The following is a 22179-nucleotide window of genomic DNA, read 5'->3' on the forward strand; positions in this document are numbered from 1 at the left end:
AGAAGAGATACGGGAAGATAATTCGTTGAAACCTTTCGAGTTTTCTGAGTTCTTTATTAGAGCGTAGCCGGTAAGCGTTTATGGCAGCTTTATGAGGATGACTGGGGTAGCGACCGTCGTAAAAGTCATCGAAAAGGAAACCTAACCCAACGGTGAAACAACAATAAGACGAACAAATCCGTAATATTAACAGTAGAGTGTAGCGATATCAACTAATGTAATTCAACTAAAGAATAGTAAAATCCTTCTACGTATTTCTGTGTGTCGTGTCTTCTCCACTTTTATCTCGGTCTAGAAACAAAAAATAGTAATGAAAAAGAAAGAAATATTACAGGCGGCAGGAGAACGAGTCGGAAAAGAGAGAACAAAAGGGGTGCGGTAGAGCGGAGATCAGAGGTGTCGGTGTACTAACAATTATCTCGTTCGTCGTGGTCGTGGTCGTAGTCGTGATCGTCGTGGTTGTCGTGGTTGTCGTGGTCGTCGGCAATATTATAATAATAATCGTAGGAGTTCACGGCTCTCTCCCATTGACCGCCTCGCTGACTGGAATAAAACGCAACTACGTGATATTGTATTGCGGGCTTACGATAGTTAGGTCTCTCTCTGTCGCCTCTCGTTTTCAGCACGACTTCCTGGTAATTAATACTATGTTCTCGTTATAACTTTACGCTAGTTCCACCTTCGCGCAATGCTAAAGATTTTTTTCGTTTCTTTTCGGTTTTTCTTTTTTCTCATATCATTTCTCTCTTCTCTTACTCACTCTTCTTTCCACACACACGCGCGTCCTCTTGCTCTGTCTCACTCTCTCCCTCTCTCGCACTCTATCACCCTCTTGCGTTTTCTCCGCTTCAATCTTCCACGATGCAGGATAGCACGCGAACGTTCCGCAGAAAGTTTCGTTTGCGACCATCCTGCGTAACAAGACTGCCTCTCGTTTGTTATACTTCTCTTCTCTATCCGATCGTTACGAGGAATCTCTTCGTGCATCCTCCCTTTTTCTTTTTCTATATAATATACTTTATAAAATACATTAGTTTACAAACAACGTGGATTAAGTGCCGACGTCCCGCGGAAGTTATCACAGCTCAGGCTCGATCGTGGAACGGCTCGACTAAGAACTCTACCCGGGCGAAACTAGTGGAAGAACTCTAGCTCGAGGAAAAGAAAGCACATTTTTCGCGTGGTTCGCGCGCTACCACCTCGCATGAACTACTCGACGAATATCGCTTACATCGTTATTTCTCCTGAACCGGGTACGCTTCGGACGTCAGTCATAAACGCATGATTTTTCACCCTTGTTTTCTCTCACTCTCTCTCACACTCTCTCTCTCTCTCTCTCTCTCTCTTTTTCTCTCAGCTTCGCGTTGATTACGGAAAATAGTACTAGAAATATCAGGGTAAAACAGGATCGCGTTACGGAGCTGCGCAACCGACTGGCAGAGACGTCGATCATTAGAACAATAAGACTATCTTATCGTGCTACATACATATTTACAAAGCCTCCGGCATAGAGGCACCACACTCCCTTCTTTCGATTTTCTTTACTGAATCCGAAACGTGCACTAACGCGGGAAGCAACGGGAAGGCATTCATTCGAAGGGCAGCTCGTTTCTTCCGCTAACCTTAAACTCTCTGTCTGGACTGAACTCTCCGGTTAAAATAAATATCTTCGAATTACTGTCCGCTAAAAGCGCCATTCCCGAACGCGAATTCGCCCGAAGGATTCGCTGCGATTCGGAACGGTTAGTAAAATCGTGATGATAGTGCATGTTCCGGACGTATCTACAATGAGGCAAGATCCCTTCAACGAATACCCTTTCACCATCCATCGAACCACGGTTGTACCTACGCTATATCATCCGCTCTTTATGGTTGCGTCGATACCGAACACGAAGAACGTACAAAGAATCCTGAACGGGTGGTTGCACGATTTGCAAAAATATTTCTCAACTATCTCCTACATTTTTCTTGCTCCATTTCTTTTTTTTTTATCTCGCTTAATTTTTTCCAAATACTAACTTTTAACGAGGGGGGTGAGGACTAATATCTTTTTAAGAGTTAACGGTAACTGCCACCCTCGCGCGAGGGCAATTGGATGGTATAATTTTCTTTTTTTCTTTTTTTTTTCATTTTTTTTTTTTCTATTTTTTCTTTTTATACTGTAGTAGATAAATCTCTAACTTCTGCTTTGTCTCGAACGGAAAAGTCGATATTTATCGCTCTTAAAATGTGTTAATTTCACGCGGAAAAATGTCGCTATATAATATTTCATCTCACTATCTAACGAGCACTTCGCGTTTGAATTGGACATGTGGAGATGGGATAATCGGATAAAAGTTACAATTTGATCGAGCTTTGTCGTCGAAACTAGTCTCTGCAGACGGAAAGGGAAAAATGTCCGGGCCGTTGCAGCGACGTTCTTCTTCTACTCTCCTCTCACGTTCGGATCCGGTAATCGTCAACAACATACCGGCATCGTACGGAATAATAACTCTGATAAACGAGAAATAACGAATCGTTACAACGTCAGGATGTTTTCGGACCACAATCTCTTGCGAACCCTCGCCCTCTCGCGTCCCTACGTATCCCTGGAAAAAAGTACAACTTCATACTCCGATGAATAGTGGACGATGCAAGCGGAAAGCTGAGACTAATGGTCGCATTGGTTTAAGAATACCGCGACGATAAATAATGGCAAAAGGAAAAATTGAACACGGGCAAATTGCGCGATTCCCCATGAAGCGGAAGAGAATGCTCGATGAGGAAAGATGAGAAAAGAAAGGAGGAAAGTTGGACGATTACCTTAGGATCACTTTTTCCATCAGCATAAACAGACAACCTTCCGAGTGATTGGCAGGAAGTAAAGACTTGAGGAGTTCCCTGATAAGGGCCTCGGTCATTCCTGGCGAAGTACGTTCCGCAGTCTCGAACGCATTGCGCAGTTCTTCTATCGCGCCTCCGTTCTTGCCAATGCCGCTTCCGCCCTCGCCATTATTGTCTCTTGCCGAATATTGATGCTTCCGTTGAAGCTGCGATACAATAGAAGCAAAACAAAGGCTAAATTTTTGCATCTTGGCGCGTGCGCGAGTGATCCTGCCGTAGGAAAAAGAAACGAAACTCGAATCGGTAATATCTAGGACACATTTTTCTCTAGCATTTTCCCTACGTTTCCGCTACAGCTGAAAGAACAACGGGAAACACTCGATGCTCGCCTACAGAGAAAACATTTACCTCGGAAAGGAGAGGTAAAACAACACCGGAAAGAGCTGCGCTTCGCGGATGCTTTAATTCCTGCGAGCTCCTTCTCTGTTTGTCTTCACCGGGCCTATGGTCCACCATAGGTACGACAGGTACGTCTGGTTTACTGTTCCTCTTCTCCTTCGCGCTGAACTCCCTTTCCCTCTCTCTGTCCCTCTCTCGCCCTTCTCTGTCCCGTTCCCTGTCTCTGCTATCTCTGCTATCACGCATCTCCTTCAATTCCCTCAACGAGGAATCCCGATTGAAGTCCCGGTAATCTCGGTCCTCTCGTTTCTCTCGCGTGTCCACGGGCGGCGGTGGCGCAGCCTCGTGCGGTCGGGACTGAAAGACACGATTAAATTCCAGCGATATTAAAAAACAGTCATCACTCGAGGCGATTTCGTCTCGCATCCGACGGGATCCTTTCTCGAGCCGGTGAAACGAATCCGTCGGTACAGAGCTCTGAATCCCGGCAATCTTCCGTGCCCCGGTTCTTTAACGCGTCAAAGCTCTTTTCCCCGGTATCGGATTTAATTACGATTTTGCGAAATTCCACACTCACCGGCGTATGCTTCGCTTGGCCATCGCGTACCGAGTCCCTCGACTCGCTCCTGTAATGATTCAACGTGGAATCCTTTGGCGGAGATCTCGAGGCACCGTTCGCGTGCGGCTTCGTTTGCTGATTGTGATTCGTGGATCTGTGATTCGGCGTGTGTGTGAGGGTCAACGAGGTTGGCTGCTCATCCAGCGGTAGCATAGGCATCACGGGACCTTTCATCCCGTGCGGTCCTTTTACGGTCATTATCCATGGTTCGTCCATGTCGCTGTCTTGCTTCGACTCCTCCCTGTAATCCACCAGCCAATCGACGTTATTTCTCAGAAATCTTGCCGAACATTCTTATTCATCGGCATGGATACTCACGAGTCCGAATTTTCGCTCTCCGTTTCGGATTCCTCGCTGCGTTGCGACTTCCACTTCTTGTATCGGTCTATGAGGTCGATCAGGTACGAGTTTTTCTTCGCCTTCCTGATGAACTGGAACTTTAGCAGTTCTTTCGCCGTTGGCCTCTGGAAAATGGAAAAACGGAAACAGTAATTACGGGATGAGGTATAACGAGAATGCGTCCGACTACTGACGGCTGAATCTACCCGCGAACGCAAACTGCCCGCAAGAATTCCGAGTGTAACGAAGATTCTTTAGAAGGTACGTGCTGGTAGCTCGGAAATTAGCACAGCGATACGCGCGTGCAGCTCGCGTTGCATGAAAATCAACTCACGTTTTCGGGGTCCTTGTTCAGGCAGGCCTCGACGAATTCCTTGAATTGCTTCGTATAATTTCCGGTTAGCTGGGGCGGATTGTTCTTGGGTATGAGAAACAGTACCCTCATGGGATGTAGCTCGCTGTTCGGCGGTTCTCCCTTGGCCAACTCGATCGCGGTGATGCCCAGCGACCAAATGTCAGCCTGCGGAACAAGCGTTCTCCGCTTTACGACTCGCGAGGTGCTAATCACGCGATAATTACAACGTGACCGTTCCTTGCATCTTCCAGATATATCGCCTTCCGTGACTGCCGCGAAGGCAGCGGAAGGAAAACGGACAGCCGTTCTACTACGGTCTCTCGAAGGTAAACTCGCGTTAATTCAACGATCGATCTTCTTCTCGACCGGGGAAGAAAGGTCGGGAAGAAATGCTAGGAAAATAGCCGGATCTTCCGGTGTGTGATTTTTTCAGCACGGAGAGTGTACGGATAGAGAGAAGGGAGATTAAAGTTTGCAGGAGAGGCCGCAAAGAGGTAAACAAGGTAACCATGTTGAACCTAGGGACGGAAAGTCAGAAAGGCAGGTAATAAAATTAAATCTCCCGGGATACGTGACCGGACTATAACCTGCGAGCAATGGCCTCGAGTAGGAGAAACAGCGAGATGAAAAATATACCGGCAATTGCGGAATATCGTCGCTTTTCGTGGTTTCGCGTGATTACCTTGGAATCGTAGGAGGCCTGCTTGATGACTTCCGGTGCCATCCAGAACGGCGTGCCGACAAAAGTGTTCCGTTTGCTGGTCGTGTTGGTCAGCTGTCCGGCCACACCGAAGTCGGCTAATTTAACGTCGCCCATTTCGCTCAATAAAACGTTTGCGGCTTTAAAACAGACAACAACCATAAGTTAGCAAAGGTAGCGAGACATTTCGTCGCGGTTGCCTCGCGATGCGACTATTCCTCCTTCATACGAAAGGTCGAAATTAATTTTCAAACGGATTAATTCTCCTCTTTGGCTTTTCTCTTTCCGGTCGGCCGGCAAACGAACCAACCTTTAATATCGCGATGAAGCTTCCGTTCGCTGTGAAGATAATCCAGCCCTTTCAGCACCTCGCGCAATATCACCGCGATGTGCATTTCCTCGAAGTTACCGGCCTTCATCAAGTCCAGGGCTGAGCCGCCACCCAAGTACTCCATGATAATCCATAGTTTCGTTCCCTGCAAACAGAGAAAGATCCACGCTGTACGAAACATCCATAACCTCTCCGCGCAGCGGAAACATCGCCGATACGTCCTCGAAATCGTCCACTAATTTACCCTCTCGAACCTCGGGGCTAATAGGATCCTCGAGAGACGTCTGAGAGACAGACGCGCGAGTATATTTCGCGGATCCGTTAATGAAGAAACGAAGAAACTGGGGACGAAGCCAATTAGCGGAAATAGACGTTTCCGTGCTCGACGAGGGTACTTTATTTTTGGTAAAAGACGACCTTGAAGGCGCCTCGGTTCTCATAGTTTCGCGTGGCGGATTAAAGGCCAGCCGACGGTAGCAGAGCTTTCGAAAGCCACGTACGCTGTGTGCAAACGATGCATCTTCATTAGTAACGGTAATTTTTGTTGCCGTAACGCGTCGTGTCGGCGGCGACCGCGCCTTCATCGATAATTATACCCGACATCGATGTCCAATCACTGTGCTTCTAGGCTTGTGCACCGGTGTAAGGATGATTCATTGGTTATCCGATAATCGCATGCTCGTAATCGACAGATTAATCAGTGGCTTGCACAAGGATGTTCAAGATTCGCGCTCTTTGGTCACCGGCTTGTGAAGGAGTCATTAAGCAAGCGGGATCGAGACACGAGGACAGGATGATGACTCGGTGTATATAACTGTGCTCGATCATCTCCCCGAGCGATGGAAAAAATGATAGTCAAGGTAACCACGTGGCGGAGACAGATCAACGGTTCGTCGGATTCATCGATTCATCGGTGGAGAGATCGATGCGATCTTTTTATCGGTCGATGCGTCGGTCGAGCCCCGACATGATCCTGGCAGAGTATCGCGAGCAGGGGCATCGTTGGCCGGGTGGAATACGCTGAGGGAAGATTATCGCGCTGCGTGTTACGATGCCTTGGAAGAATTTGCAACGGAAATCCATTAGGATTCTAGGTAGACTCGGAGGTAAAGTATCGAGACTATAAATCACGCGGTGGAAGAAAGAAAGGCGACGCGAGAACGTCTTCTGGGTGTACTTGGGAAGATTTCCTCGATCGTGTTTCAGTCGTCAGGCAGGATGACGAGGTTGACAGCAGCCGACACTTTATGGGGTATAATTTTCACGTAGTAAGCACGGAGTGTCCAGTTCGACTAGGGGCCCTACATTCATGGTACGGGGTAAGCCCATAAAATGGCACCATTTATCATCGTCCTACGGCGAGGAGGTGCAACGCCGGCCGGTTGCGTTTATTCTCATGTAGATCCACGTCAACGTAGGTGGCCAGGTTCGCGAGGGTTCGTTCAACCTGGTTTTCAACCAGGCCACTTCTGCAGACGCGAAACGAGGGGTTGCTAAATCATTCCCCTATCCGGGCAGACACTTTTTCCTTCTTCCACCCGCGCGTTCGCCTCGAGGACCGAAAAAGGGACGAGGGAGGTAAATGCGAGGCACGAGGAGGAAGGTGTTACGATGCTTTTCTAGGATTTCACTTTGCCAGCCGGCCATTCTTGTTCTTTTTGCGCCAAAGGATTTCGCTCGAGCGTTACGCGTGTCAGGCCGAGGGTAGCGTACCGCTCTCTTCTTCCTCGTTCCGTTTCGATTATTTTCCGCGGGGAAGAATGCGATGGTCCTCTCCGTCGCGGATGTCGCGAAGACGCTTTTAATTAAGAAGCATCATCGAGTGGAGATTAATTACGACGGTCTCGATGAAAGAGCGAACCACCGTTGAAATAAAATGGCAGGCTCGGCTGGCGGGAACGAGCGCGCCGGGTTCGCTCGTTCGGAAGAAAGTTGCGATCATCTGTCAGCGCGGGCATTTCAAGTTTATCTCAGGCAGACGCGGAGAGCCGCGATAAAAGAGGCACCGATAAACCGGCGCGAGCGATTAAAACAAAATAGGACGTTAATCCTATAGTTGCCCGTGGCGTTTTTCGTTCGTCGCTTTCGCTTCGCGCAGTTATTCTCGCGATTCTTTTGCCTCGCGGATAGGGATGGTTGCTGAATGAGGGAAACAAAAGGTAGAAAAAGAGAAAAAGAAAAGAAAAGAAGAGGAGGAAAAAAAGGAGGAAGCAAAAAATGCTTTTCAGTTTAATGAATGTCGCCTCGCGTTAAAAACAGCCGCGTCACGAGTGTGTCACGTCTGGAATCTCGCATTCAGACGCTCTCGAGAAACGCTGCAAGCGGTGTGAATAAAAATAAGCGACACCTGATAAACGAACGAATTTGTCGGGCCTAATCCTTCGTGGCGCCACCCTCGAGTCTTCCCCGCGCGACAATTAAAATTTCCACGGGATAACGAGGAATTAAAGTAAACGTGGAACACGACGGAATGGGGCGGCGCGTATGTAAATTCCCATCGCGAGAACGATTGACTGCCTTTCAATCGCGTCCAACCTGCACCGACAGAAGGCAGCTGGCGGAGGGTGCAGGTTGAAACAAACGCAACAAGAAGCACAGTGGCGCAAATATTGCGCGATTTCCAGTCTGTCGCATCGATGAACGAGGAGGAAGAAAGGGGGCGCAGGAGAGAAAGGGATGGCAGCCGCGTGCAAACGCGAGTGTCGTTGTGAAGAAGCGAAAGAACGCTGGACAAACGTGTGATTAATGGCCGATTTTGCTTCTCTCTATCGCGCGTGTCCTTTTGTTCCTGCGTTTTGCAAAACGGCAGGCGTGCCGGTGGCAGTGATGAACGATGCGACGGAATTAATCTTCGCTCGCGCGATGTTCCAGTCGAATCTGCCCTCCTTCATTCGCCGTTTCATTAATCCGAGAAAAACGCGCGATTAATTGCCGATAAATAATAGCAACGCGCGAGAATATCTTCCAACCTTTCACCCGCCAATCCCTCGCACCCTCGCCAATCCCTCCCCTGTTACTCTGGCCACGGCACAAAACGGATAAATCCATTTTCCTTGGAATAAACAAAAATTTTCGTCGAATCATCGAAATTACCTACCACAACGTTCTCCTGGTGCTCTTTTTCGAGGCCTTGGGCCACTACCTTATCGTTGGAATTCCCACTGCGCTATCCTCGCGTTATTTTTTACTGCTGCAATTTATCCTTCCTCGGGAGGCTAGATACTCTCGTTTAGATTATTCTCCTCGGAATCCTCGTGGGTGTCGGTATCGCTTCCCCGAGCGTGGAATTTCCTCTAAACCCCGATTTTATCACGCGGCGGATTGGGTCAGGGATCTAGCCGGGTGATAGATTATTTCTCACCACTGACCCGATAACGCGCATCGTCCTCGGTGGTAATCGGAGCTGGCAGAAGAGCCTGCGGAACCAGCGTGGAGATTTTGCATAAAGGATGTGGGAGGTGGACGGAGGAGGAAAGAAACGTGGAATTAACTGGATGGCTGTCAATACCGGCCGGTGCCGCCGCAGTGAAAGCGGACAATTTCAGTGGGCCGTCAATTAGAGGTAATTGCCGCGAAACTAGGAAGCCGAGAAGGGCCATGCCTCGGAGAGTGGAGCGGAAAAGAAATTCGCGGCTGTTTGGAGTCTAGGCGCGGCGCGACGCGGCTTATTCTCGGATCGTCGTCGAATCAGGCAAATCGGAGCCATTAGAAAATTGGTCGGCTAATAATAGAGGCTTGGTCGCGAGGAATGACGGAGCGTTACATAAAGTCATCCTCTTCGACGCTCGCGGTTTTTTTTCCACGCCTGTGTGCTCGAGTGGATCGCGGTTATTAATTTTCCCCGTGAGCCTTTAAAAGGAAACTACCGGGACCACCTATTCGTATCGACGATCCGCTTAACCCACATAGCCTGGCTCCTCCGTCGCGAGATTTCCGCGGGGCTCGGAAGATCGCGGAGCCGAAGGAGTCGGGCGATACTCGCGTCGGAAGGACGAGCGGAAGGACGAGCGGAAGGACGAGCGGAAGGACGAGGCAATCGATGATTAAAAAAGACAAGGACGAACGGATCGCAATTTGGTTAAAAGGCCGGCAATTTAGCGTTCGAGGCCGAACGGCCGCGTAATAAGCGTCCAATTAGATTTATTCATTCATAAAATCTGAGATGCTCGTTCCAGTCTGAGCTCGTCGTAAGTACGCGCCACGGAGAATCGTCTTTTGTTCGAGAAACAATGAACCGAGCATAATGGAGAAGAAAGGCGCCAGTAGGGAATGCAGCAGGATTCTCGACGCTTAGATGCCAGTGCCGATATTCGAATCGCGCAAACTCGCCACAAGATTCTCCCCCGAATCGACTGGGGAAAAACGAACTGGATTTTCCGACGGGGAGAAATTAATTATTTTCGAAGGAAAGACGAGAGCGAACGAAGAACGGGGAACGCGAGTCGGGCAGCACAGGCGGGGACAATTAAATCCGATGACCGAGGGTTACGGGAACTCGAAAAATACTCGATCGACGATTCCGAATGGTTTTGTAATTACTCGAGAGGGAACAATAATAATCCGACCGTGGAGAGAGAAGGAGAGGAAGAGAGGAAAACCGGCGCGAAGGCAGGGAGAACGACGAGACGCCCCTCATCATCCTCGATGCATCCGGATTGAGAAACGTTAAGGAGTGTCGCCCAAGTACGATGACTGTTATTGCTCGCCTCGACCTACCCACCCGGTCGAAATACGTCTCTCGCGCGTTTTTCTCGTCTGCTGCTGAAAAATCCCGCATTCCAGACACCTCTCGGGTCCGCGATTTCGAAACCAGACGCGTCGCGGCGCCCGCAACCAGCAAAACTCGCGGCTACGCCTTGTAAACCCGCAGAAAATACCGCCTTTCATTCAGCTGCCGCCTTTCTTCGCCTAGCCCACGCGACTACCCGAATTAACCCTTAGCCCATTAGGCTGACGGAGAGGGTTGCAATCGATATTCGCGGTTTACGCGGATCTCTGAGCGGGATAAACGCGAAAAGCGCTCGTGGGTCGCGATTATCGCGATTATCGCGATTCAGTCGTCGGGAAGAAGCGCTTCTGGAGACCGATAGCCGTCGTTGACCAAGCTGGTCAAATTAACAGCAGCTGCGACACGGAGGAAGATCTCGAGAGACGGAGCAGGGCAGGAAAGCGAGCCAGAGAGGGACGGATGCGTCCATTGCGCGATGACATCAGGCACGTAAATGTCCGCGTAGGTATCGCGTGAGTTTTTTCGGGCTGACAATTATCACGGATGTGTCATCGGTTCTTGGTATTGTTCGCGACGGGTGGAGACGAGAAAAGAAGAAGCAGCGAAGAGAGGGAAAGGAAAATAAGAGATGCTCAGGTGCGAAGGAGCGAAAGAGGGGACCCAGTGGAAAATGAAATCTCGTAGGCGAGCGTGAAGAAATCTCCGGAAGAGGCCGTTGCTTTTGTTCGCTCTCCCTCTCTTTTTCTCTTTCCTCCGCGTCTCTTTCCGTGGCATCGATGGAGAATAGGTATCGGGAATGAGATTGCGGAGGATGGAGGATCCTTTTGTGCGCACGGCTGTGATTAATGGCGGCACAATAGCCGCGTGCCGTGGGATATAATCGTACGCGACACACGGCCGAGGATCGGTTTAACGCCGTTATTACCGCGACACGTCGCGATTCTCGAAAAGCCGATATCGAAGACGTATTTCGCGCCTGACGTAACGCCGTAATCTTCCCCGGATAGCCGACAATTCCGCGGGATCCACCGGCTAACGCGTCGTGTTCCGCTTCGCGATCGGTTAACCGTATAAAGCGCAGGAAACGCGAATCGAGAGAGAAATTCGATCGTCGTAGGCTCGCCGATCTAAATCTTCGTTCCGCGTTCGCGCCGATTGGCCGGGAAATTTCTTTCCGCGGATTCGATACCGGTCACGATCGACCAAGCTCGACCGAGCGATTCAGGGCTGCATGGTTATGCATGATTTGGCTCCATTGGGCCAACGTATCGACGATTAAATCCGGGGCGGAATGAATCGAAACGATCGTTATCCTCCGCGACGGCGACGAGAGGGAGTAGCGTTAATTGCGAGACAAGGGTAGAAACAAGCAGCTCCGATTCGCCGCTGGGAGTTCGGAAAACGAGGAAACGGATTAGAGGGACGCGCGAGTTCCCTTCATTTCCGCGCTCGAGAAGCGGAAAATTAAGACGATTACCCACGAAACGAAGCCATGTCCGACATTAAGCTCGGCCAAGAATCTTCCCTTAATGACCGCGCGAAACGGTCATTAGCGGTCGTTGGTTACCTCTTCGATGCTTCGATCGAAATACGCCGCGGGTAGCGACGCAGAGTCTCGAGAAAGAAGATTCCGGAGTCGTACGAGAAGTCGTCGGTTGGCAGGAAGTCGAAGACCGGTGGAAAAATTGCTCGATCACGCGAGAACGCGTCTACCCGAGGCCCCGTTCTACAGAGGAACCTGGTGAACCATGAAAACGCATTCCGCGGGATTCTCGACACGTTTTCGACCGGTCTCGACGAGGCGCGTTCAGGCTTGCTGCTTTTGTTGCATCGTCCAGCGACCGATGCTATTCGTGAACTCGTAAAGCGGCCAAACGCGTACAGGTTCGCCGTGGAACTTGGTCTTCGTCGATCGCGTGGTGGAACGAGTCGAATTTTCCACCGGGACAGTCTTTTTCTTCGACGGAATTTTCCGCGGACAGAAACCGGAGATCTGGATCGAAAGTGCGGAAGAAAACGGCACGAGGTAACGTTAGAACCGTGTCACTGGATGCAATTTTATTTCTCGATACTTTCGAGCGAGCACGTCGGTGCGGCCGCAGGAAGCGGAAGCGTCTGTGCGACACTGTCCAGCCGGAAGCGATGGTTAACCGAGCGTCAAGCCCTTTCCATTCTTCGCGTATGAAAAATGACGGGGGCGTATCGGGCGAGTGTTGGTAATAGCGGAGCAAAAAGGGTTCCGTTCTCGCAACACCTCCGAAAATATCGTGGAAATTCATCGAATCGGAACGGCGACGGAAAGGCGTGGTTCGCTGTAAATTTTTCGTCCACGGCAACCCGCAATTCACTGGACACAGCTTTTTACGCGCGACACGAGCGAACCCGATCACGGTAATTTGTTCTCCGGCGAACACGCATCGGCGGACTCTGATTATCCAAAGTACCCGTGTAAATCGCCTACGGTTCCCACTCCTCTCATTTTCAATTACGACACGGGCGTATCGAGTCGCGCCGCGTTTATCGAGACGGAAATTAAAATTCGAAAGGATTAAAAAAAAGCACGCGGCTCACCTTGAGATAGGACCCGTAATACTTGGTGACGTACGGGCTGTCGCACTGAGACAGCACCATGATCTCCTGCTGGATATCCTCGATTTCATCCTCCGCCTCCTCGAGATCGATGATCTTGATGGCGACAACCTGCTGAGACCTATTGTCGATGCCTTTGAACACCTCGCCGAAACTACCCTTCCCGATTCGTTCTTGTTTCGTGAATATCAGCTCGGGGTCCACCTTCTGCAACAAACGACTCTCCGTTAGCCGAGCACTGTCACGTACGCGTTCTCACACGCGAAGCATGCACCGCGTATGCTCGGTGGCTCGGCTTTTTGGCAAATTTCGCGGAGATCAGGCTACCGCAATGGCGAAAGTTGCAACGGACTTTACGCAGGCCTGGCTTCGCGATTGCGGCAGTTTTGATACGTTTCGCAACGGCTCGAAGTGCCCCGAGGTAGAATCACGCCACTGGACGTCGTCCTCGAGGGGATCAAAGATTCACAGAGAAGACCCACGTGGGACTTTCTTTAACCGCGCGTCCTTCGAAAGCTAAAGAATGCAGTTACGTCGCTGAGAAATGCAGTTCGCCTTGGCTCCTTTCTAGCCGATGACACGCGATGTCATAGCGGATGGCGGAGAAACGCGTGTGCCATGTATCATCGAGTAATCGATCGACCCGGTCCGATTTAGCCGCGTTCGCGATGATTCGGATAGCTACCATCTTCCTCGACGTACGACGCATGCCGATCGTCTCGGCGAAGAAGACTTCGAGGACGAGCCAATCAACCAGCATGGCGAGAGCATATGGGAAGAAAGTCATGGGTCGTCGGACGGAAAGGAGTACGCTAAAAGCGCGGGAATAAAATCGATACCCCGTAAATTCATCGAGGCGTCGAAACGCTCTCGAACGTTGGCGAATGCGCGGGCCGTATGAGAAAATTTGCAAAGCAGATTTCCCGCATTTTACCGGCCGTCTGTCGCGGCTTTTCCACCCTTCGCCAACCCCTCCGCCCGCCCCCGCCCGTCCCTTTCTATCTCCAATCTGGCCTCTGTGATGCGAGCTTTTTATCTACGTGACTTTCCACGCGCGCACCTTACAAATACACCGGCGTGAGCGGATTTTAAAAAGGGAGGAAAATAGAGGAGCGCGTGCGTCTGTTTATCGCCGCTTTCATCTCGCGACTCGACGAAATTTTTCCCGTTCCACGGAAGCGGAATAACCCACGGGACGCATTCTCTCGTCGTATATTAATTTCAGCGCGCGATACGCGCGATCTCGCGAGAGAAATTTATTCGCGAAAGGCCGCCGTCGCCTCCGAAGCTCGATCCGAACGTCTCTCAGCATTCAGCGTCCTCGTCTCCCTGCGATCTCCATCTGCCCTATCTCGCGTCTCCGGCTTTCCAATCACGTCTCGCGCCGAGGAACATCTCGCAACGAAATCAATTGCCTCGAAAACAAGGAAGAAACGAAGGCGCAGGGAAAAAGGAAGGAGTAAAGTTCGGAAGGGAGGAAAGAACGGAGGAGGCGAGAGGGCGGAGAGGGCAAGAGACGAGGGGTGGCAAGGAGGAATAAGTAGTTTCGAGCAAGTTCGAACGGCCTCGATTTCTTGCCTTTTTCCCTCGGCGTGGACTACTGTCGTTGCGGCGATTAGGGCCGACTCCCGACTGCGTTTCCCGGTGCCAAGAGGCAAGATGAAAAACGGCGGCGTACGAGACACGGGAAAGGAGGGAAAATCGCTTATACGTTGTTCCACGGACGACCACCGGGGAACACGAGCGATAAAGAGAGAAACTGCGTTCGCGCGATGTTGCTCTGCAATGGAGTCGAGAGGAGGCAGGCACATCTTAGCCCCTTTTCCCGTCTGCTCGCCGCGCGTACTGCATGAAACTCACGACGCAAATTATAATTAGCGGGTGTCAGCGGCACAGAGAGCCGGCACGTAGGTGGTTAAAGTACCGACAAGGGAGGCTGAACAGCACCACCGTGTGCCAGGGAGAGCTTAGCGTACCGGTTCTTCTTGATTTCCTCGAGATCTCAGCCCGATGGCGCCGCCTGATAGCCGCATAATTAAAGGATAGACGAAGAGCCGAGCTTTGCCTGGGATTAGTCCATCGAAAGCGTATTTCTCGCATTTGTCTCGAACCAAACTTTCGTCGGTTTCGATCCGATCGCGTGCGCGAATCTCGCGCATCTTCCCTGGACGAAGGATCAAAAGCTCGATCACCTTCCTCGTTTCTCGCACGCGAAAGATTAACCAACCCTTTCGTTGGTGCGTCGAGGGATCGACAATGTCCCCCGAGCGATCCGAGCTCTCCCTTGCGCGTTTTCTTCGATTAAATTTCGATTAAACGAAGCGAAAATTCGGAGACGCGCAAAGGGACGCGGGATCGAAACGTGGGAGGTTTTGGATCATCGTTGGGGGAGAAGAGAGAAGGATAGCGGGGAAATTTGAAGCTACCCTCGTCCCATTAAGCCGATAAGGATCTCGGAAGCGAGACGCGCCGTAGGCAGTGAATTATATCGGTGCGTGGTCAGACAATTAGCGAGGAAGTCGGAACGGGACGACGGTGTCTGTTGTTCCTAACTTGCCACTGATTCTGTTACGCTGCTCTGCTTACGTGAGACTAACCAGAATTCCGATGGGCAAGTTACCCGTCCCAAAACTGAATTACTCGGCAACCTCGTGTTAAAAGGGGCGCGTGTTGCGCTTCGCATCGCTGCCAACCCAGTTATGCTTTTGCTCCATGTTATATAATTGACAGAGCGATACCGCCGTCGAGTAATTAATGCCTCCACGCCGCGGTCTCATTGTATAAAATCACTAGCATTCGCGTTGACCTACAATACCGCGACGAACCGACTGTTTTCACTGAGAGACCGGCGATCGTCGGTAGAAAGGTACGGTTTATAAAATATTTCTTCGCTCGGGTATAGAATTTAACGGTACAGGGATTAAATAACAGGCGAAGACGCGAGTCGATTAAGCGGAAACGATTCGGGTATCGTAACGACACGCGATAATTAGAAATCGATGCCGAGTCTCGTGACAGGTGGCGCGTTCACGCCGCGACGATGCTGGCTCTGAAAGCCAGATCGGGGCACCAAACGATATCTATACACCCTTGAATTTCGGCCATCGAGGCGAACGGTGCCAACTTCCTTACGCTACTACGCTCTTTCGCAATATCGCCGGTCTATTTTAGCAACAGCGGAGCTATCGGTTCTCGTCGACTCGCAGCTTCCAAGGAATTCGTCTTCGGGAACGCGCGAAATCGATGACTGGCACCGTCGCGCGTTATTCCCCGCTAATAAACTATACCTCGAACATTCCAGTTCCTCGAGCGAATTTTCCAGCCAAGGAATTTCATCGAAGATACAGCTACGAATAGTCGGAGATTACTCGGTACACGTAGTTTTTCGCCCGACTAAACACACCGGCAACTAGCTCGGTATTAATGCTCAAGGTGCGACGAGACGATAGCGAGCGCAGCCAGCAAACGCTTTGTATTTCGGCCTGACAAGCGTTCTAGGGTCAATCAGCAGAGTCAACATAGGCAATAATAGCACGGGCAAACAAAATCCGGCGCCACGGGATTACAATGTGTAACTGCATCTCGGGTACCGAGCGATGTTCCGGCTGCAGCTCGGCGAGCGGCGTCGGAAATCTCGCGGAACTCGCAGTCGATGCGACGAGAGGCCTCGAGAACGCGTGGAAGAAAGAAACTTTTCACGTAATTAATTATCGATCGCGCGTTAACGAACGTCCCATAGGACACGGGGGGCAGGGGGACGATCGAAGGAGCGCGGCCAGAGTTTCGTCGGCGCGAGCGAAAGTCGTGGAAAACGTTCGACGTTACGTTCGGCGGCGTTTTCACGAAGCGTTACGCGATCATCGACCCGTGAAACGAGACGTAATAATATAGTCCAGCGGGATGAAAATGGAGGGACCAGCGACCTTTAACTTACCCGGGAGAAAGTAACGGCCCACAGGAGATCGGTTCCGTGGCTAGTCAGACAGAGCCAGGTCGGAAGGCGCCGCGTGACGAGAGATATTTTTAATCGCGTCCTTGTCCACGCTGTGTCGACCGATTTTTTTTTTTTTTTTTTTTTTCATTCTTTTTTTCTCTCAAAGTATCGGGAAAGCCTGGATAGATCTTTGCCAGGGCCGTAAATAGACGCACGCAGGGAGCGTGTGGACTAATAACGCGATCGAATCGAGACACCGGAGAAGAAAAACCCGCGCTGATTCCACGAAGCGGCAGGTAAAAGTGGACCAACGTGATTTTCTAACGGGGTCGTTAGGTAATCGTAGGAGATTCTGTGACGTTGGCACGCCGTTACAACGGCATTTCCATAAAATTCCAATTTACGATCATGGGGAATGGCCGGCGCCGCGACGGGAAAGATTCTGGCCGAGGCTGAGCTCGGTGAACTTCAACGTTCGAAAGTAGTTCAACGAGCGTGCGTTAGCGCCATGTGTCGTTCGACCTCGTTTGTTGCGAGAGTAATTTATCGCGCGAGAGGGAGCTGAAATTAAAGTTTAAACGGCACTTCAGGGCCCGACCAAGTGATTCCGAGCGTGGCTGTGGACCACGCGCGTCCGTGTCTCGCCGCGTCTACGCGCTCAAACGAATCGCGCGTGCGAGCACGCGGACCCGCTGCGAAATGAACGAAAATCACGGTGGAGAGGCGACTTGGACGCGAGATGCGTTTGCCTAAGATAAATCCCGGCTTCGCGCTCTACTAACGGGATCAAAACGCGCGTTAAAAGGCGCAACTCCGATACACGTTTCTAATTCCCCGAGAAGCGGCGTTATACCGCTGGCGTTGCATCAGATACCGGACTAACTCGGTTAACGTCATTCGCGATCTCCTATTTTCTCTTCTTCCTTTTCGTTTCCTTCTTTTTCTCTTTCCACCGAATCGAAAGGAGGAACGGTGGTATTTTTTCCGCGAGAGTTCGCTTTAATTCGCGAGTACGGCGCACCACCGGCTGTGATACAGCCCCTGGATTCCTCCTAAATGAGTTGCCTCGCCGATTATTACGTTATCCCCTAATTATCTTGAAAGCTCCGTCAGCCGTTGGTAATTCGATCGCTAACTTTATCAGTCTGGCATCGGGTCTCTCGAAGCCTGGAATTCTTTTCGCCGAGGGGACAGAGCGTGCTTGAAATTCGCGTTTTAAACCGTGGCAGAAGCGACGATGGAATATATCGCGAGACGGATAACTGTTTCTTCGGCCACGCGGTTAATGCATAAATATGAGAAACAATAAAGCGGCGGAATATTAATAGCCGAAGAAGCAGGCAGCACGCGCTGCGAGCTGCGTTAAACGAATATTCGCTACGCGGACGTGTTGAAATACAAACTTCGAGCATCTAACGGCATACAAGTTCAACGCGTTTTCCGATGCGGCGCACGAGCCTTGGTTAGCTTAGAACGATACTACTCGCGAGAAACTTACGTACGATACACACCCGTGGCTGTTTACTTATGTATGCCGGCGTACGGGCGTCGATACGATATGGACAATCACGCGCGGAATGCCACGACCATTGCACGCGGTGGATCGAAATTGCATCTCGGCCGCGACGATTCCCTCGATCCCCGACGATGTCGCGTCCGCGGAAACGCGCCGGGGAAATCGGAGATCGGCGGATCTCGAGAGCGAGCGCGTGCCGCTGCGAAAACACGCGCGGAATTCGGCTGACGCGCATTCTACGTCGTCCGAAATAAACTTTTTCCAGGCATACAAACGAAGCTGAGGTGTCGAGAGTCGACCTTGTACTGGCCTCGGCCGATCTCGTACGAAAGGGGCAAGAAAAAAAGGAGCACACAGCCTCCAAGATATCTTACGGTCCTCGAGAATCCTGTTACACCGGTATTTCCTCGGTGCACCGGGATAATCTCTATAAGACGTTCTCTCGTCGATGTCTTCTCTTTGTTGAAACCCAGTTTTCCAATTACGCGCGGAGAAATGTCGAAAAAACGGGATGCCGACCCCGCCAGTATTTTTCATTTCACCCAATATGCGCTCGATTTTTCTTCCCCGGCAAGCTCTCTGCGAGCTGCTAAATGCTATCGTAACTCGTCCTCTTGAGCTGCCTCGTTTCAAATTTCCTGCAAATCGTCCTTCCTAGAGGAATCGTCTCCTTCCTAGGCAGCAGTTACGTCGAAGTGTCTATGAACTGTACGATTATTTCAAAGGGACAAGTTTTTAAGTAAATTTATATAGCGAGGTATCCATCTTTGTGGTTCGATAAGGACGATGATAACGATAATAAATTTTGACGATCGTGCCGAGAAAAATGTCGAAACATCTTACATATAACGTCGATGTTAAAATGTTTTTGATTATTACATACTAATGCATGATTGTGTACGTGTCGGTCGCCGGCCAAATTCCTTTGTGCAAACGAATCAGTCTCTAAGCAATCGTTGTACAGCACACACCGATCGAGTTATCAATTATTAAAGCGTTCCCTCTTTATAATTAGCGTTCCATCCTTTTTAACTCCACTGTCATCCCAAATTCTATCAAAAAATTCACGACGGATTGTCCTGAAGCGTAAAAGTTATCTTCGACTTGTAAATGTCGAATTGTTCCTTTTTTTTTTTCTTAATTCAAAGGTAATAAGAAGAATCGGTGTCGGTTTTCGTTCAACCGCAAATTACTGCGGGACCGTTCCTTTTCTTTTCCATTCCCAGTGGCAGTCCATCTCCGAAGCGTTCGATCGAATTGCTCGAAACGCGACACCCAGACCACTTTCTAGCATCTCGCCGCGTCTCAGGTTGCCTACGGGACTTTGAGGTTAGGGTTAAGCAAAGTTTCACGAAGGAAACTGGTCTCTTTGCGCCAAGTCGACTGCTCGACCGACGCGCGTTCTCCCTCTCTGTATCTCGCGCTGCGCGTAACGAAGCGAATTTGAAAGGAACGAAATGGACTTTGAACGAGATTCTCAGACGTAGATGCAAAAATTTCGAACCCGAAAAAATGTTACCGTGGCTATTTTCGTTTGATGACCACCGGTCCACTTAGTTTTTCGAAGCTCGTTACGTCGTTGCTCGAGAGAATAATATTAACCTTATAATCGTGTCTGACGGTGATATCATGCTTATTATTAATTACTCGCGGCATAAGTTTACAACGAAGAGGAGGAATTAATTAACAATTGGCCGTTGCAATAGGCAGGTAATTGCTAGCAAAATTACAAGGTCCGAATTGTACGAGTAACCACCTCCACGTATAATCGATATCGGATTCCAAATGCGAAGGTTCAATTTAGGCTCTGCGAAACAATTTTGGCCAAGATATTTCCATTTTCATGAAACATTTTCATAAAGCGTAACTCGAGCATGTTCCCGAGCTTCGTAAATCCGAAAGAAATCTCGAATACGAGGAAGACACCGGGTAGATTTTGTGACATTCCTTCACGGATGGCTTTAAGCCTCATACGGTATTCCACGTTGTGCTTTTCTAGATACTCGTAACGCATAAGAAGATTCATGCTTCCTTGCCTTTCTCTTTCTCTGCCGCTCGTCTTCTACGCTTTTTCTCACCGGTGACCGATCCGTTCACGAGGACTGAGACTAGTCGAATGTGAGCCATTCGACAACAAATTCGCTGCCGAGTCTCTTTCGTAGTTCATAACAAACACGCCCCCCCATACCTTCCCACGACCGAGACTAATCCGACCTTCCAAACATTCCCAAATTCCAAAGCTATCCTCGCGCGACCTCGACCCGAGCAACTTTCTCTGCCACGTATGTACACGTATGTACGTATCCGGTGGTTAACGAGCTATCGATAATTTTCCATTTTCTACTCTTCGTCGGTGCCCAACGCGAAGGCAAGGCCCTCTTTCCGAAAAATCTCTCCCGACTCTCTGAACTCACCGAAGGTGTCGTGCTCCTGTGCGTGCCGGGCTTGGAATGCGGAAGAGACGTATGCTTAGGGTTGGCGGATCCGTTGCCAGAGGGTCTTTGGCTTTCCCTTCGGGAGGGCGGCGGAGGTGGGTGAGACAGAGGCCTGGCCGTGTTCCTGGGATGCTGGGGCCCTTGGAATTGGCCCCAGGACTGTCGCGGCACGTAGCCGACGTAGCCGCCGGAAACGAATTGCGCGGAACCGTTCAAGTGCGGCGGCGCCATTACCGCCGTCTGCTGTGGCTGACCACCGTTTCGCATTTTTCGTCCACAGTTTTCCACACGCAGTTATGTCAAATCAGCACACTCGCGGCTCGATCACTAGGTCAACATTCCGCGGAGGCAGCTGTTCCCAACGCCTTGCTGCAATCTCTTCGAACCCTCGCTGCGCATTTGAGACCCTATTCTTCGACAGACCTTGGCCAACTGGTCTCCAGTTTTTCTCCTGCTCTCTTGATAAGATAACACGGGACTCTCGTGGGTCGGTGGAATGGCAGAACGAGCAACGCGGAATCGCGGATGTCGCTGGGACGCGTGCGACGTGGACGAGACGAGGAGTCAAAGTAGGAAGAATCGAAGCGGGCGAGCAGCCGCGTTTCGCATGGGATTCGTACGAGGAATAGTCACGCGATTTTAATCGAATCGAAGCCGCCTCGAACAAGCTCCTCCCGGTGGTTCACCCTGTATCGGGGCTCGACCTATAAGCTACCGAGTTCTATCGATATGTCGTGCGTTGAATTTCGATTCTGTCGTGGTTTCGCCCGATCAATCTCGTTCTCGGTTGACCCAGATTATCATCGATATCGGTTCATCTATTTTTACTAACGCTGTCGCGGCGTTTTCGCGATATCGCGATACCAGCGCACGGCGTCGCGAGACACGAAGAATTCGCTTGGCCGCGGTTTTTATTCCGCTCGAGGATAAGCGGCAAACTCGGAGGATCTCCGTGAAATCCGCATAAACAAATGGAACTACGTCTTCGCCGTTCCTCTTATTTTCCGTGGCTCTCACAGCCATTCTCCCCAGAGATTCGTCTTTAATCGCGAAGGTTCCGGATCCCTGAACAAGATCTCGAAAAGGCTACACGCCTCTGTTCTCCCGAATGCAAAGCGAAAGGAAAATTGGAGCAACTATCCGTTCGAAAAATCTTCTCCCGTTCCGTGCTTTTCCCTCGAAGCTCTCTTCCTCTTTTACCCTCCACGCTAGCTGTCTTCTCGTTGCTGACACCGGGTAATAGGCTACGTCGTGCCGAGGCCTTTTGTCTTCTTTCTATGAATTATCGAGGCAAGAAGTTAGACAAAGCCCGAGGAAAAGAGCGGCTGGCTCTGTTTCGTATAAAGGAAAAAGATTTATGCGCGGCTCAAAGCGCGGCGGCTTCAAGCACGGCTCACATATTCTAGGTTT

At 50.4% G+C, this 22179-nt stretch overlaps 1 protein-coding gene across 4 annotated transcripts in view; it reads right to left on the reverse strand.

Moving 5' to 3' along the window:
* Positions 1 to 342: 342 nt before the first annotated feature.
* The window catches only part of GckIII (Germinal centre kinase III), an 83031-nt gene continuing 61194 nt past the window's right edge, over positions 343 to 22179 (reverse strand). For 3 of the 4 annotated variants that reach the window (XM_017911282.1, XM_017911281.1, XM_017911283.1), the window contains 9 exons: positions 12867 to 13091; positions 5546 to 5711; positions 5218 to 5375; positions 4515 to 4700; positions 4160 to 4305; positions 3800 to 4082; positions 3232 to 3579; positions 2803 to 3029; positions 343 to 2588 (listed from right to left, as the gene is read on the reverse strand). In XM_017911282.1, the coding sequence (XP_017766771.1) occupies positions 2579 to 2588; positions 2803 to 3029; positions 3232 to 3579; positions 3800 to 4082; positions 4160 to 4305; positions 4515 to 4700; positions 5218 to 5375; positions 5546 to 5711; positions 12867 to 13091 (1749 nt within the window). In that variant the 3' untranslated portion in view covers positions 343 to 2578. Of the gene's footprint in view, positions 2589 to 2802; positions 3030 to 3231; positions 3580 to 3799; positions 4083 to 4159; positions 4306 to 4514; positions 4701 to 5217; positions 5376 to 5545; positions 5712 to 12866; positions 13092 to 20748; positions 21342 to 22179 lie in introns of those variants that run through there. The other variant, XM_017911280.1, reaches the window with a different exon arrangement.

Source organism: Eufriesea mexicana, unplaced genomic scaffold, assembly GCF_001483705.2.
Source record: "Eufriesea mexicana isolate 0111107269 unplaced genomic scaffold, ASM148370v2 scaffold124, whole genome shotgun sequence".
In the NCBI taxonomy this organism is placed as follows: Eukaryota; Metazoa; Arthropoda; class Insecta; order Hymenoptera; family Apidae; genus Eufriesea; species Eufriesea mexicana.